Below are 17,196 nucleotides of genomic sequence, written 5' to 3' on the forward strand. Positions count from 1 at the left end.
AAAAACGTCAATCGTTGTCGCCCTGGGACTCCGGGTCTTCGAATGCGGCCCATCTTTGTCGATGTCACCTCCCTAGAGGCCGGCGCTGGAGCGCCGAGCCCGAAGGCGCAGGCGAATCCCACTTCAGTTCAACTTGGCGCAGGGACTCGGAAGGCGGCATTTAAGCTGCCTTCCCTGGAACGGCCCAAACAGACAGACCTCAAGCTACGGTTTTGACCACCGCTTGTTCTTAGGGAGCAGTGGCGGGGAAGGCAGGAGGCGCGGCGGGCACACACCTGCACTGGCGGGACCTCTGAGCCGAGCAGGGGGCGGCACCTGGGCTGGCCTGGGGAGTGAGGAGATTCGTACTGAGGCCACAAGCTAGGCCCTTGGCTGGGGCCACTGCGGACAGAAGATGGGACACACCGCTCAGACCTGGCTGGCTGAGTGCTTCGGACGGTGCGGGAGGCGCGACGGGGGCCTCGACAGAACTGTCCTCTGTCGTTCCTGCGCCACCGAAGCCGAGTGGCAAGGCTCAGGAGCCGACTATTCGGTGGGGCTACCTGTGGAAGGAAGTTTACTTTGCCATGGACACTGTTTTAGCACTTTTAGAGTAGCAGGACTATTCCTAAATAATTGAGATTCCCCTTCCTTCACAAAATTTTAAAATGTCAGGAATCAAAGACTGGCAATGGGTGGCCCATTAAAATCGTTAGGTGTTAGCCAGGTACAAACCTTATTTTCCAGATAAATACCTGGGACGGAGAATGCGACGAGAATCTATGGGTTCACATTCTGTCTACACTTAGGTCTGTAAAAGCTGCAAGCTGCCAAGATTCCCCAGAACTGGAAAACAACTCCCCGAGAAATTAGATTTGTCCTCGAGAAATTCAGCCCCGTTTTATCATCAGATGGGTAATTGTACCCTACTTGAAAGCATCCCACCATAGCTTATAATACCTGTTGTTTTTGTTGTTGTTGTTTGTTTTATTAGCGATCTCTCCCTTTAAATAAAAAAGTATTCCTTTTTATTGATTTAGCACATAAATCTGCCTTGCAAATGCTCTGTACGGAGTTTAGTTCTGCACTCCACATTTTAAGTCAACATCAAAACTGGAATTAAACACAGAAAACCAGCATGGAGCAGTAAACAGTGTTTAAAGGCCTTTAAATGAGAAAAACTTCTGTAAGAAAATAAACATGGAAACCTAATGCTCAATCATTTCCCCAAGAAGCAAGAAAAACAGCCTTAAATCACTGACCCACGTGGGAAATGGGGCCTCTTTTTCTTTTTCAGTATTCTGCCTCAAAAAATTATAACACCATTAAGGATTTCAATCTTGAGGTGCATATTATAGAAACCGTCTGTGGAAGTGTGTTGAATCATCCTTGTCTGTTGTAGAGACGATCTTTCCTGAGCAGTTACTTATTTCAACTCTGCAATTATTTTTATTTTTCCAAAACATGTTGTCAATGAAATGGCAATGTGATGTTACCAAGATTCTGAATAGCTATATATAAGGAAATATATCTCATCTTTTCAAGGTTTATTATGCAAGCCACTGCACCCCCAGCCAAAATTTATTTATAGCTGGATACAAATATATCTTTCTAGTTGAATTTGTCCTATTTTGCACAAAAATTAAGTCATGCTATTTTTTTTTTTTTTTTAGATCCTGTCCTTCTGACTTTGATAACTTCAAAGATTTTTACATTTCTATGTGCCTCAACTTTTTCTTTGCAAGGCTACTTTGGAATAGAATATGTCACTAATTGGGAGATATGAAGTGTTAGTGATTTCTCAGTTAGCTTTCCTAATTTTCTTTTTTTCCTCTGAAATCTCCAATCTAATGCTTTTTTCTTAATTATTCCTGGTACCCATATCCCATTTCTCTGTTCTCCTACCACTCCCCCTTATTTTCACCTAAACAGTTCAATTTCATCTACTCAGGCATATAAAAGCTGAAACTTGCCCCCAGGCAAGTAAGCTACTAGACCTTGGGAGAAGAAAAAAGTGTATTCGGACGGGAATTGCCTGTATTTAAGGATATTTATTTTTTCAAATATAATTACGCAATGATTTTTGTTTGTTCATTTAACTTATAGCCCTTTGGCATTTTGGTGTATTACAGATGAAATATATGACCAAAACCAAAGCTTTATGGTATTTTCATACCTAAATCTATGTCATCAGATTAATAATTAGATTATATAACTTATAAAATCCACATATTACCTGTGATAGGACATTTATAGCTATCTTTATCCCAACCTTAAAATTGTATTGAGGACCTACTATGTGCTAGGATGGCTTCAAGACAGATGTAAACATGAATTTCATCTTCCAACAAATTCCATCTAACACCACTAGAAAAAATTACATCAATGTAAAGTGATCAGTTTTCCCAACTGCCTTGGACCCCAATCTTGTCCGCTCTCTGCCTTCGGTCAACACTGAACCCAAATTTGGCACCCCCTGCAGGTTGTCCCTGGTCCTGCGATTGTGACTATTTTATTTCTTTGAAAGCTGTTGTGGTTTTGTTGTTGTTGTTCTTTAATATTTTAAAGAGCTGTGTTTGGGTTTGGGGTTTTTGAGACTCGTCCACCATCAAAATTAAAACCTCATCCCTAGGAGCCAGCTGTTCTGATGACCCAGTCTAGCTCACTGGGTGGAGGCTGAGGGTGAGTTACGAGCTTAACAGTAGCTGGAGAAATAAATGATGTGCCCAGAGTTCAAACATCGTCCACCCTCTCCTCCCCATAAACTCACACTCACACACAGAAGGGAGAGAAAGGAGGGGTTCGGGAGTAAGGTGAGGGGGCTGCAGAAAGCACAGTCGCTGTTAAAGTAGCCAGAGGGGACCGTCCTGGCCACCAAGGGGACTCCAGCCGGAGCCTTCCTCAGCGCTGTCTTTAAAAATAACGAGAGGTTGGCTGTGAGAGTTTTACTTTTTGTTCCTATTTATTTACAGCGCGATTTATAATGTCTAGAGTTAGCACTTAAACAAAACAAAACAAAAAAAAAAAAAAAAAAAAAAAAAAAAAGCTCGCTCTTTTAAAAACGAAAACAAAACAACCCGATATCTTCCCAGCTGCGCCTGCCCCGGGTCTGCACCAAGACGACTAGCGTCGCTGGCTGGGCGACTCCCCGAGCTCTCCCGGCCCGCTCGCTCTCCGCCCCAGAACACCGCCCAGCTATTCTCCTCCCGCGATTACTCGCAGTCCCACAAGCAGCACCATATGCTGCTTCTGATCAAACAGCGAGCGACATCGGCACCGATAATTGACGAGACCGGCTGGAAATCACGCAGAAAGGGAGCCCACTGAGACCGCAGGAGCTGACAAATCACTGCTAATAATCCTGTTAGGAACAGTGCGGCCAGCGGAGTTCGCAATAGCTTTATTTTTATAAAGTAGGCGCTGACAGTATAAAAGACAACGAGATCTCTTTTTTAAATAGAAGGCAGTGTGGTATAATGGTAATTATCCCATCAACAATCCTCAGCACAATTTGAATGGGAAATGTAGTTTTTAGTATTTAAGTTTCCCTTCCTTTTCCTTCTTCTTTTATTTATTTATTTATTTTTTTTCTTTTCAACTTTTCTGATACTTTAGGCTTTGATTTCTTTTTTTCCCGCGGTTTCCAGGGTCAGAGGAGAACTGTTCAAGGAACAGCTTTAGAAGGGAATGACTAAAACATCACTTGTAGTTTGAAGGTAGAACTGAACTATAATTTGAAAGTTTTCCTTTAGCTTGGAGCATGTTTTGCAGGCTTTTGACTTAGATAATAACTTTTATGTCATGATCAAGCAAAGTGAAACTCCGAACCCAATAATGACTGTTTCCTGCCCATCCATTTATTTAATGGAAAACCACAAACTCCAAACATCTAAAATCAACAACGAAAACTTCCAGGGGTCAAATCAGAAATTCTCGATTGTAAATAAACAGAATTCTTTCTCTTGAATTTTTGTTTGTTTGCTTGTTTAGTAATCCTTCTTTTACACTTCTGAATCCCTTTCCCCCAGACATTTCAAAAACATTTTTAATCTGTTTTTATTATTTAAGTGCAAGTAAAGGAAAAGATGGGCAAATAGAAATGTGTCCTTTTCTAGTAACTATAAATGGTTTTATACAGGACAGTGTTCTATGAAAGCTGTTTTGTCCTCACAAGGTGAATCTTGATAATCTAAGTACAAGTTTTAAATCATGTCACTAGCTCAGCTATTCTAACTTCTAGGCCTTATAAGACAATTTTCTCAGAATCTGTTTGCCAACCTGCCACCCAGAAGATATTTTCTAAGCGGGCTAGCCATCTTAATCCAATCTTATGTATTCTGGGACTAGCCAATTATCTTACAGATAATATCAAGCCCAGAGTTGCAAATCATCAACCTCCAGAGTTAGTTGCATAATCTGTGAATGTCTTGAAAACTCAGAATAAGTTTGCTTAGAATTTATTTAAGAGACTGAAAAAATTCAGGCATACTTGTTCACAGATGAGCCTGTTACTCATTTGCCAAATTTCAGACATATACAGAAATTATTATCCGGTTTAGCTAGCTCCAGGTACATGAGTCTACCTACACCTGAAGAAAATACAGAATTTGGCAGTGCTCCTGCTTTCTACTGGACACAATTCTAAAAGAGGAGTAAAAAAGAAAGTCATGTTTGGATTAGTAGTACTTTCAATTGAGCCTAGTATCTGAAGTGTTGACAAAAGGACTGTTGGGCTGCTTCCCAACCAAACATATCTGATGAACTGAAGAGAAAGTATTAATGGGGAAGTAGAGGGAGCTTTGAAAAAACAACAGAAATTCTGAGTTCAGTGAGGACCTTAGTGAAGCAGCCGAGCTAAACTTCCCTTTGCAGAGTATCTAAGTAAATATGTATGAATTTCTCCAGTCAGTGGTGTAGGCTTCTCGCCTGGCAAATCCCCTGCCCCTTCTGCCTCTGAAATTCCATCTGGGCAAAGTCACTTACCTTCTGGGAACACCACTCTCATTTTGAGATAGCTGGTCGTGAGTCTGATTATGGATGCTTTGTCCAGCTGCGAGGTGATAGCCGAGGGCAAAGGCAGTAATTTAGCCAGTTCATAAAATTCACTGTTTTCCTTCTCCCTCCTAGTCCGGGCAGCATTTTTGGACTTTTCTTTCATTGTGTCTTGTTCCCCCTTTCTTCTTACAACCTAAGCTCCGCAGATTCATCCAAAACCAAAAAATAAACTTTCAATTAGAGATCATATTTGGTAAAAACATAAAACATACTTTGAATGAAGAGGCTGAAGGATCTGCACCAGGAACAGTGTATTGATGGCAGTAAAAGGCCAGCAAGGATGAACAGAAACTATTTTCTTTGAAAATGCGGGATGCCGGATAGGAAATTTGCTGATCCACCGCAATATGGGCAATCCTGGGGGTCTCCGGGTATCAAATGCCGGAGGGACCCCTGAGGAGCCAGCCTTTTCTTCCACTCCGCGCTTCGAACCCTGGTCCTCGGAAAATCGACATACTAATCTCCGACCTTTGCTCTTCAGTCTCGCGGCATTTAAGGTGGCTCCGAGCCTCTTTAGGAAGAGCAGGAACCCCAGACAACTCTTTCAGGCTCCTGTGAAGACAATTGCATCAGAGCGTAAGAGATCCGCGGCTCCACAAGCACTCACACACTTGCCCCAATTCCAAAAACACTGCTGAGAAGGGCCTCACAGCGCCTAGCCAGGCGTTTTGGGTTTGTTTTTAAAGAAACGGGTAAATCAGCAGCGAGACAGTTTCCCTGCAAATAATGCTGGCATTCCCTCACCTATGCCAGCCGCATACCCCCGACTCCCTGGAAGCTGCCCAAACAACAAAATGCATATTTTCGAAGACCCGCAGTGGACTTCTCTCAGCGGGTCCCCGAGCCCGCGCCCAAGCCAGGCGCACGTCCCAGGAAAGTAGGTTTCTGCAAATCAGAATTTCTCCTCTGCGCGGCGGGGCCTTCAGTTCCCGACCTTGGCAGATCTGGACCGTGGCTACCTCTTTAACTTGGATCTCAAGTCCGAGGGATTCCTCAAAAAGTGACACACACCAAGTCCCTCGGGACTCCCAAGGCGACCTAGCGCTCGGGCTGCCCAGCAGGGGCGGCAACCAGCGGGGCCCGACAGCGCCAGGTTAACAGGTGGCGCGCTCGCGACAGCCCCTCTCAGGCACCCCGGGGGTGGGAGGCTCCGCGGCCTCTCCCGCACCGCCGCCGAGCTGCGCGGCCACTGGGCGGGCGCGAGGTGTCTTCTGTTTCACCTACCTTCAGTCCCCACAGGCGGCAGAGGGTTCGGGGGCGCCCATCTCCTAACTGTATTCATGCCTACCGTCCAACCCAGCGACTCCGCCGGCCTCTCCGCTTCCCACCGACAGAGAGGAGCAGAGCATTCCCGGCTCCCTTTTCTGGATCATGAATTGGGGGAGGGGTGCGTGGCAGAAAGAGGAGGATGCAAGCTTTGGGACGAGTTAGGTGATTTTAGAATCCTGGGCCTCCGTAGTTGCTACGAAGCCAGTTCACTATTATGCCTAATTGGAAGCCGAAAACTGCCCCCCGTAACTTCTTTATAGCTTAAGGATTTAGCTTCAACTTCACTCCCGAGCCGCCTCTCTCCCGCCTCCCTCAATGCCACTCACCAGCCTCCTCGCCTCCCATTGGCCTGGCGCGGCCCGGGGCGAGGCGCTCATTGGCCAATAGGGCTGAGTGACGCGAGTCGGCCCCGCACCGCCTCCCGCTCGCCCAGGCTCGGGGCTCTGGATCTTACTACCAGCGCGGCCCCTGCGCTCCTAAAGAGCACCGGGTGCGGGGTCGGCGCTGTCAGTTTGCCGCCGTTGCTCGCGGCCTCCCGGGCCCTCCCGATGTTGGGCGCGACCCGCGCTCCTCGGGCTCCCCGGAGTTGGGTGGTTGAGCGCTCGGTCCAACGCGGCGGCCCCGCAGAGCCGGGGACGTCCAGAGGCCGCCGAGGTCGGCGGGGCTGACTGGGTCTCCCAGCGGAGGAGTCAAGGTTCGCCCAAAGGCCCATCCCTTGGGCAGTCGCGGGCAGACGGCGTGCGTGAGGCCGGTTTGGGGCTTTTTCTCTTTTTCGTTTCTCTGAAGACGGCCACACGGAATTCATTGCCAGAGGAAATAAATACAGTTAACTGTCTTTAATCCCAAAGAAGTGCGTCTTTTTCTAAATGGATTGGGTTTGGCGGGGGGTGATTATTTTCACCCTGGAAAGCTCGGTCGGGGAGTTTTCCTTTGGGGAGCAGCGAGGGGGACATTAGGGGAAGAGGTTACATTTCGTGGCAAAATAGAATTCGAGTGATTGATATGTAGAGATGCATAGCTCACCACAGTCCGTTATCTTAAATATCAGCCAACTATTTTTCCTGTTTTGTTTCAGAAAACAAAGGTCCAACATGAATATTCCTTACAGAAAGGATACAGTCTGCATGAATAGACTTAATGTTGCTCACATTTCCCTAATAGGAGCTGTTTAAACAAACGCTGGCCAGGACTCTTGCTAATTATCTCTTAGAGATCTCTAATTTGAAAGCCTTTTCTTTCTCTGAACTGAGAAAACACAACAGATAGCAGCAAGAAAAAGTCAACTCGTCCCAAAAACAGTTGTGCTCACGAATCACCCCTACAGACTCGATTCCCGCCTTGGTTTTGGTACTGCGGGTGACTAGATTCGGATCCTGGAGGTGCGTTTGGAGGCAGTTGTTTCATCTGCCATAAAAATCTGTGAGAACACCAGTGACGGGTCACTTATCCTCTCGTTTATGGTGCTAATTGCCACTGAGAAAATAAATACTTTGAAGAGGGGTGTGTGCCATTCTGCTGATATTCAAAACAACTTTAAGAATGTTTGTTCAAAAATACAGACATCTGCCACCTCTTTGCCGCCCGATGGCAGTAAGATCGTCGTAGAAGGACAACAGGAGTTTTCTGGTGGTATTTACACATCTGGGCAACACCTGGCTGAAGGAGGTAAACGTTTTGGATAGAAAGAAAAAGAAGCATGGAAATTTTATAGGTCTTTCAAAACTGGAATCCAGCTAATGGACTCTAATCCAGGACGAGTCATTTTCCCAGTGGCTGAGGCGACTTAGAGACCTGGTTCTGGGCGGCTTCCAACCACCCAATGATGCACTTTTAACAAGAGATAGCTACGAAGATAGCAAGAGATGCACTATGGCTCACTTATACACAAGATTCCAGAAAGATCAGATAAGGTCAAGTTGGCTACTACGCGTAAAGCCAGGGGTGGAGGGTGCCTGTGGAGAAGGAAAATAATCTTTCTTGACCCTCCTCTCTCCTCCAACAGGGTCAGATATAGCTGCCAGGCGAAGCAATGACACTTTGGGTTAAGAGGTGGTTTTTTTTATTCAACTGTGTTCTAGAGAGGATTTCAGTCAAGTCTGTGGTTATGCCAACCCTATGTCTACTTAGAACAACATACCGGTGTGGAAGTGCCTCTCAGGGGTCTGAAACCTGTGTCCACAGCAGAGACTTTTTGGGGGCGGGGGGCGTAGGGAGTCAGGCAATGATGGGTTTCCAGAGGAAGAAATGCAGTAATTTTGCCTTCCGAAGTAAGATGGGCAAAATGAGTAAGGAAGTCTTCATGCTTAAGACTGATGTCCTGGGGTGGGGCGGGGGGTTGGGCGGGCTGTTCCAATGTCCCAATGAAGCTCAGTTGTCAATGAACCGAGTAGATGCCGTTTAATAAACAAAGTGAATGCACGACCACGAGGTGACGGCCTCTGGATAAGCCCTCAGCACACAACTGTCTGAGCCGCGTTTACCGAGAGAGTGAATTAGCATGACGACGTAACACCTGTTTTTCTAATCTTTGAACCTAGGTTGGAGCCGGAATGCGACTCCTTCACTCCTCCGCCCGGGCGCAGGGACCTGGCTCTACACCCTCCCGGGGACCCCGCCAGCCAGTCCCCCACGCGCCCTGTAGCCGGAGGCGTGAACCGTGAACCGGAACCTCAGGTGCCTACCACGTGTTCTGAGGATTTGCGTTCGCCTCTAGCATGGGAAATTTTAAATGAATTTCTTGAGGCTCAGATGCTAATCCTACCATCCGCTTTGCCAATATAAGGAGAAAAACCCGAGAAACGAAGAGACGGCCACGGGCGACCCACTAACCCCAAATAGAGATCCTTACAGAATCTAGGCCGCCACTTAGCCTCTGGAACCTCAGGCACCCATAATACGATTCTGATGTGGGAGAAAACCCATGCCGGGCTGCAAACAAGTATCTCCCTCCTTCCCCTACCAAGCAGGGCCAACAGCCTCGTGTGAGTTCCTGCCACTTCTGGGGCAACCCGGGATGCTGCCCTCATGGAACCTGCCCTTGACCTCGGACGCCAGGACGTGCAGGTGTCCGTGACTCTAGCCCAGTGGTCCTGGGGAGCCAGCCGGGTGGATTCGGGAACCCACGCTCCTGTGCGCGCAATGTCCAGAATGCCGCGCGCACCCAGAAAGAAGGGGGAGGGCACATCTCAGAGCCTTCTGACCCCTCCTGGCAAAAGGCAAAATCAAGACTACAGAAGGTGAACCTTCGGTTGTAAAAGAACCAGTGACAGCATGGTGGAATTCCGGTGCAAACAGCCGAGCCGGAGTTCAGCGCCTCGGCCCCTATCCTTGCTCTGGCACAGACCTCCACCCTGCCTTCGGATAACTCCTCTAGTAACTCTTCTCTGCTCCAGGATGTTTGAGCATCTTATCAAAAGTAAAATAATTTCTGTCCACCACCCTTCTCTTCCTTTTTTTTTTTTTTTTTTTTTTTTTGCAGACTGCTAGGGATGCACACATACACTTTTACATGCTCGCATGTCCCACATGCACAGTTACCGAAAGCTCACAGACATGGATTTTGCTCAGTGTCCAAGGTCAGGATGAAGGATATATTTATAATCAAGATACAAAATCTGATGTTTACTCTATCACTGAAAAGCACAAGTTATCTAGGGACACACAATTGTCTTAGGAAATACTAACATTTTCTACTGCCAATAACTTAGATAATGTAGTATTGCCCTAGACTCATTTTATTACCACATTTAGACGTTCACGTCTCTGCGAAGTCGTTATGTTATTGAGGCAGAAACAAGGGACACTTGTAACCTTGACCCCAAACAAAGGGTAGGAGCCCCCCAAAATACGGTTATATTTGCTATGTTAAAAGTTATAGTAAATATTACTTGTTTGATAGGGACGTTTTGGAAAGCATATTTTATGTATCTAAAATTTTTAAAAACCTTTTCTGAGGTGATGCTTTTCAGTTGTCTCCCTAAATTGACCCTTGAAATACCCCCAGATTCGCTTCAGTGGTTACACACTAGAAAAAGAAAAAAAAGAAAGTGCACCAAGTTGGAAAATGAGATTGGCGAATACAAGTAAGGGTTTCTTATAGTTTCTCTGAACAGTATGGTTAATTTTGCAGATATTGGAAACCATAGTGTAATATACATAACCTTGAATGGCCGCTAAAAAATAAGTGCTTCTTGAATTGTGCATCATTGTATTTGCAGACAAAATTTTTAAGGTTTAAAATATTATAAATATTTTAAAATATAATTGCTAGCTGGAAAGAAATCAGTCTGTGCATTTTGAGGATGGGAGCAGGTGGGTGCCTGCCACTCCAGGTCCAGGCACTTTCACACTTTTATTTTCCAGAAATCGAGCAGAGGACACTGTGCGTACATAAATTTCAGCAACGCTGAATACAGGCACGCAACTGAGGGGTTCTAACTCTGTAGATAAACACTGCATTGGAAACTCGAGCTAAAAGACACTTTGATTCTTAAGTAGGTTCCCGAATTTCAAACCAAACTCTGCTCTTGGTAAAAGGTGGCTGCGTCAGGCCTACGCTCACGAGGCCCAGGCGGGCGGCTGGAGGGACGGGCTGGGGTCAGTGGCCTGAAAAAGGGTAAGGGACATCAGAATGGGTTGGAGAGCAGGTACCTATCTGTAACTTCAGGTTAGCACTTAAGCCCCTCTGGCTTTGAGAGCTTTTGGACTAAGTTTCTAGAGAGTTCTTCCTTTCTCTGAACCCCAACTTTCCTTCTAGCCCCTGGTGCCAGTGTACCCTCGGAAGTGGCGTAGGTGGGTAAAAGATTCTGGGGAGGAAGATCCTTCCAATCTGTAAATAGACGGCCGGCTTCTAGTCTGGCCGAGCCTCTGGGTAGCTTGGGATGACGGTGGGGGAGGAGGGCGGCTTTTAAATTTGGGCCCTAAGGCCCCACCCTGATTTAGGAATCGGAAATCCTGGTCCGACTCCGGAATTGGCTTTCCGTAAGGGGGCGTAGGGCCTCAGAACACTAGGGAGCTACGAATGGGGGGAAGCGGGAGCAAGGATGAGCTCAGAGCAAGGGGCGCCGACGCCGCCCCCGGCTGCGCAGTGAGGGGCCCTGGACCCGCCCCGGGATGCAGTGGCAGTGGCAGCTTAACACAGCTGAGGGCGCCCCCCTGCTGAGGTGGTTGCATCTCCAAGCCCTGAGCCTCCAATAGCTGTTCTAGCTTTCGCGTCGCAACCCCAGGACCCCGGGAAAGCACCACTGTGCTAGTCTGGGCCGAAGAACCAGTGATTCGGGAGTCTGGGGCACATTCCTGGGTCCTACCCTGGACTCATCACCTCTGGGCCTGAGACTTGGGAGTCTGCCCTTGAAAATCTGGGCGCTTTTGCTCTTAGCGCGGTTTTGGAACTTGAGTGTGCATGGGAATTGACTGGAAGGCTGCTTAAAACACAGATTGCTGGGCCTCACTTCCAGAGTTTATGATTCATTAGATCTGGGGTGGAGCCCGATAATTTATTTTCGTGTCTAACTGGTTTCCGGGTGATATTGCTGGTATGGGACCTACACTTTAAGAACCATTGCCGGCCGGGTGCGGTGGCTCCCGCCTGTAATCCCAGCACTTTGGGAGGCCGAGGTGGGGGATCACTAGGACAGGATTTTGAGACCAGCCTAACCAACACAGTGAAACCTCGTCTCTACTAAAAATACAAAAATTAGCCAGGAGTGGTGGCGCGCGCCTGCAGTCCCAGCTAGTAAGGAGGCTGAGGCAGGAGAATCGCTTGAACCCGGGAGGCGAAGGCAGTGGCTGAGATCGCGTCACTGCACACCAGCCTGAGTGAGGGAGTGAGAATCCGTCTAAAAAAAGAATGCATTAGTCTGCTTTTTCTCAGCCTACTTTTGAAGTAGAAGACTATGAGGAGGGAAAATATTCGAACCGATGGCCCTAGTATGTAGGATCTTGAACATACAGCATAGAATGATAGTGCAATCGAGTTGAGGCCCAGGAGTGAGGCTGTCCTCTGTGATAGCGATGAGGTCTCTGAAGATGGCTCATTCCTGCCTCCTTAGGAAAGAGGTTGGTCCCAAGAAGAGGGAGAGGAAGCTGGGGCCTTAGCCAGACCAACCTTCCATGGGTGTTTGGCTTCAGAAGAGCAGGGAAATACAAAGGGTGCTCTCAGAATGTTCCAGTGTTCTGAGGTTCTCAGCTATGTTGCAGAAAGAAGTCCAGAGAGTTTGGTTCAGTCAAGCAGGGGTGGGACACACTGGAAAGATAGCAGACAACATTGGTTCTCCTTTTGGCCCCAAACCTGTTCCTTCATTTTTCAAGACCACTTAAGCATAAAGTGTTCAAGATATGTGGTGTGTGTGTGTGTGTGTGTGTGTGTGTGTGTGTGAGGTTGGTGCAGGGGGGTGGTCTCAGAGAAGGAGGCCCTGCCTGGATGCATTGGGCCAGGGAGGTCTAGGCCTCCCCTCAAGTGGCAAGTGCTTCCTCTTGTGCAAGGTCACATTATGACCTTATTTTGTTGATCCTTAAGCACTTTTGTCATGCTTTTATGGTTCCATCCTGCATAAGAAAATATTTTTAAATTATATTTTGCAACTGCATTGGTAAACGGATGAGCATAATTCAGGTTGGTTTCATTATCATATATTCATTATTTTATGTATTTATTTTTTTCTTCTGATGGTAAAAGAAATAACCATTGAAACATTTTTCTTAGACCATAAAACTACATGGGTTCTAGGCACTGTGACTATGGTGTGAAATGAAATGGTAAGTTAGTGCTGCTCCTGGGTACACCTGGGATGATGTGGATGCTGGGCATGCCTTTTCCCAGTGGTGGTTTCCAAGTCTCTTTCAGAAACTTGGAGACAGGTTTGGGATGAGGATTTCTATCCATGAGTCACAGCTTCATCTCTGGTATGAAACTGTTCATCTCCTCAGGGCTCCCACTGCAGAGTCCCTCCACCCTAAAACCGAGTGGAAAATCCAGACAGAGTAGGTTACCAGCACCATTTCTTATCTTAACACCTGGGCTGCTTCACTTATTTTCCTTACCTAGAAATCTAGCTTATTAAAGAAAACCTAATTTTAACACACTATGCAAACCAAGTGAATGGGTCTTGGGCTACCAGTTTATATCTGCTGCTATACAACTACTTAGCTTCTTATTATTTTTCTGGAGTTTCAAGCAAACATTAAGATTTCTATTTTACACACCGTTCTTCACCTTGATTTTCTTTCACATTTCATGACAGTATACAGAAAGCTGCTTCATCCTTTCTTTCTTAAACATCTGTATAGCATTCCAGGAAATATCAATATAAATTTTTTAACCTTTCACCCACTGAGGGCATTTAGGCGTGTTTCCCATTATTGCGATCACAAACAATGCTGCAGTGGATAACGCTGTACACATGTCATTTACCTGTGTACAAGTACACCTACAGGACAAATTCCAAAAAACGGAGTTGCTATATCAAAGGATACGTGGGTTTGTACTCCTGATAAACATTGCTAAATTGCCCTCCATGACAGTTTTGCCAACTGACACTCTCATCAGCAATGTGTGAGGGTGACTGTTTCCCTACAGTCTTGCAGTGAAGCACATTATTAACTTTTTTCCCAGTCTAATAAGTGAAAATTGAGTTTTAATTTTTTTCTTCTATTATGGAGGTTTGGCATCTTTTCATATGCCTAAGGGCTGCTTTTTCATATGCCTAAGGGCTCTCCTGTAAGCAGTCAACCCAAATTATTTGAGGGCAGTGGATGCCTTGGCTCTGAGTTGGGTAAATCCTTGGGCAGGTGGATGATGTGGGGCCTGGTTTTAAATACAGCTGAGCCTTTCTTGAATCCCTGCGGGTAGCTCACTAGTCAACACTCAAAAGTGGAGACAATGAGAAGCACAGATTCAAGATTCTGGAGTCATCTACCCACACTTTTTCTCATATGAAGCATTTAACATTCTTTCATAGAAAACACAGAACAAGATAAATATGCAAATATAATTCTAATGTATCTTCGTTCAACAGATCTTCTGTCTAATTATAATCAATTATATCATACATATGTTAAAACAGTGATTAATTTCTGGATTCTGTATGGTTTGAAATTCAATTGTCCCAAGTTGATATTTGATCAATCTGTTTCTGTATTTTACCTACAAACACATGGGAGACTTCATGGAAGAAACAACTCAAGCATTAACATATGCTAGCCAATCACTTCTCATGATTTGAACAAATAACTTGGAGGAATCAAGGGGATAGACTCATCAGCAGTTTCACAGGAGGAAAAGCCATAATGGTCTGGTTAAGAATCTAAATAAAAATGATACGTAGGAGAAAACAGAGGAAAACATGTGCACTGCAAATGTGCAGCCCATCTCAGTTTAGATCTGCTTTGATATTTATTTTCACTCCTGGACATCTGATAACTAGTTAGTGAAGATAAATGTTATACCATAAGCTACTGTGTATTCTCCTTGAATAACCAAAAGTCACAGAAAAGAAATCTTGTTGGAAATATGGTTGTTTTACCCCAAGCCAAACAACAATATAAATGGGTGTTCAAATTTTACATTAACTTCCCTAAAAACTTTTAATTTTCTATTTATTTTAAGGCCTCAGAGCTTTGAAATTATAACATAGTTTTATATTAGATGCCACTCTCACTTTCTTTCTCCCCCAACCCCATACGAAAGACATGATAATGAGAAACTATTCCAGCAGGAGGAGCTGGTTTAGAAACAAATGGATTCCATGGCAACTCCTGACTCCACATGACTTCTAATAACCGGCATTTCAGTTGAAAATTGTCTGTCTGTTATTCTGCTCAGTGCTGATACTTTATGTGGGGTTTTCCCTAGTTTACATCTCAGAATCGGGGTGTTAACCTCCAGTTTCATGAATAAGCAGCATCAGCAGCAATGTGTCACCACCTGTAACCATGATGTAGCCAGTGATTTGTCAAGCATTTCTGGTTCCAATTTTCAGACTAGCTGACAGAGGTGAACACTGAATGAGAAATATTCACTGCTGGTATCACACAGTGTAGAAAATCTGGAAGGTGTGTTCTACTGCAAATTGACAAAGGAGTCAAATGTTCTCATTCAACTCAAGATAATGCATGCATCAGGCCCCTGACAGCAGGTTGTGAATGTTGGGCTTTGTTGAGTCACAGATCACTGCACTGGAAGAGGAAAACTAAACAAGGCTAAAAATATCTGGTGTATCCTGTCTTATTTAGAACTCTGATTTGTCCCAAAGTTGAGTAATCTGCTTATCTCCCAATGAGTACTAGTACCACTGTCATAATGATAAATAAGAAACCTGTACAGGACAGGTTTGTAAAACCTCATGACTAAGTATTTTATAAATTTTTTTACTCTAACACAGGAAAAAAAACTGGGTCATAAAAGAGTCAAGTGATCACTCTTGGAATCACTGTAAGTCAACAAGTGGATTTGGGTACAAAAGTGATGATGAGCTGAGTTTATTTTTGAGAGTGCCGTCCATAACTTCTGGGTCTTACTAAGGAGGCTGTGTCTCATCCATGCAGGTAAGGGCTGAAATTCAGCCCTAGCTTAGTCCTGTGTCCCATCCAGAGGTGAGGTCTTTTTCCAATTTGCACAAAGACACTGTATGGTCTAGCAACAGCCCTCCCAAAACTATCCTCCTTGCTGATTCAAGGCTCAAGTGACACAGTTCAAAGAATGTTTGTCATGATGCATGGGAATAATCTTGCAGGACTTTCAGCACTTAATGGGTGACTAGGAAATAACATTTCATTCCCAGTGAGTGTAAGAATAGAGGTGACAGAGCAAATTTGTTTAGTGAAGGCATATCCCAGAGAAAGTAGAGAATGAAAATAAATGCTACTGTGAGGAAGAAAAAGAGATGGACATATGGAAGTGGGAAGTACTAAGGAGAAAGTTTTTCAAAACTTTCTCATCAACATGCACAAAATCGTTCAGAAATCTGTTGCCCAAATTAAGGGGGAAATGCTTTAAAAAGCCAAGTATATTTCTTTTGAAAATTGCATTAGACAATTAGCTTGTGCGTTTTAAAAAAACTAACTTAAATATTACTACTGCTTTGACTAATTGGAAATTTGAGAATTGTAAACCCACTCTGAATTTATGCTGTTTAATAATGTTATCAGCCACTAGTTCTTCAATGGTCAGCAATGCTGTAGGTTATACAGGACCTTCACATCTTTTTCGAATGAGCTAAAACCTGGCCAGTGAGACTGTGTATTTTAAGTGCCTGTGCACTGACCAGAATGTGGTGGGTGCTCACTGGAGGAGAGTGCTCACCTCAATTCCCACGTGCTCTATGATATCAGCATGGAAGGAGTTAATTGGAACTTCTGTGAGTTTGTAACTTTCTGCATTCCTGTGAGGTTGGGGACAGATTATATTTCCCCAAGTTTCCAAAGGGAAGGCTGAAGAACAGAGAGCTGAGTAGCTTACCCAGAACCACATAAGAATAATGTTCACTCAAGTAAGTATTTTCAGGCTTTTCCTTGAAGAGTGGAAAAAGACTAAATAAGAAGAAATTAAGGTTAGATGTATTGGAAATAAGGAGAGTAACCCCAAGGGAAAACATCTCAATTGAAAGCTGGCCTGGATTTCTTCTTGAAACTTTTTTCTTAACTTTTAAATTTAGAAATAATTATGAATTTACAGGAAGTTGCAAGGAAATGTATAGGGAAGTCTGGTGTACCCTTTACCCTGCCTGCCCTAGTAACATCTTGCATGACTACAGTGTGTATAAATACCAAGAAAGTGACATTGGTACAATGAACAGAGCTCATTCAGGTTTCTCCAGTTATCCTTGTATTTGTGCATGTGTGTGTGTGTGTGTGTGTGTGTGTGTGCATGTGTGTGTGTGCACTCATAGTCCTATG

General features: G+C 44.9%; 1 protein-coding gene across 2 annotated transcripts in view; it reads right to left on the reverse strand.

Moving 5' to 3' along the window:
- The window catches only part of SIM1 (SIM bHLH transcription factor 1), an 81,723-nt gene extending 75,175 nt beyond the window's left edge, over positions 1 to 6,548 (reverse strand). For both annotated transcript variants that reach the window (XM_002746862.5, XM_054254288.2), the window contains exons 1-2: positions 6,259 to 6,548; positions 4,963 to 5,586 (exon numbers count right to left, since the gene is read on the reverse strand). In XM_002746862.5, coding sequence (XP_002746908.1) covers positions 4,963 to 5,137 — 175 coding nt within the window. In that variant the 5' untranslated portion in view covers positions 5,138 to 5,586; positions 6,259 to 6,548. The remainder of the gene's footprint in view (positions 1 to 4,962; positions 5,587 to 6,258) is intronic.
- Positions 6,549 to 17,196: the final 10,648 nt, after the last annotated feature.

Source organism: Callithrix jacchus, chromosome 4 (genome assembly GCF_049354715.1).
Source record: "Callithrix jacchus isolate 240 chromosome 4, calJac240_pri, whole genome shotgun sequence".
Taxonomy (NCBI): Eukaryota; Metazoa; Chordata; class Mammalia; order Primates; family Cebidae; genus Callithrix; species Callithrix jacchus.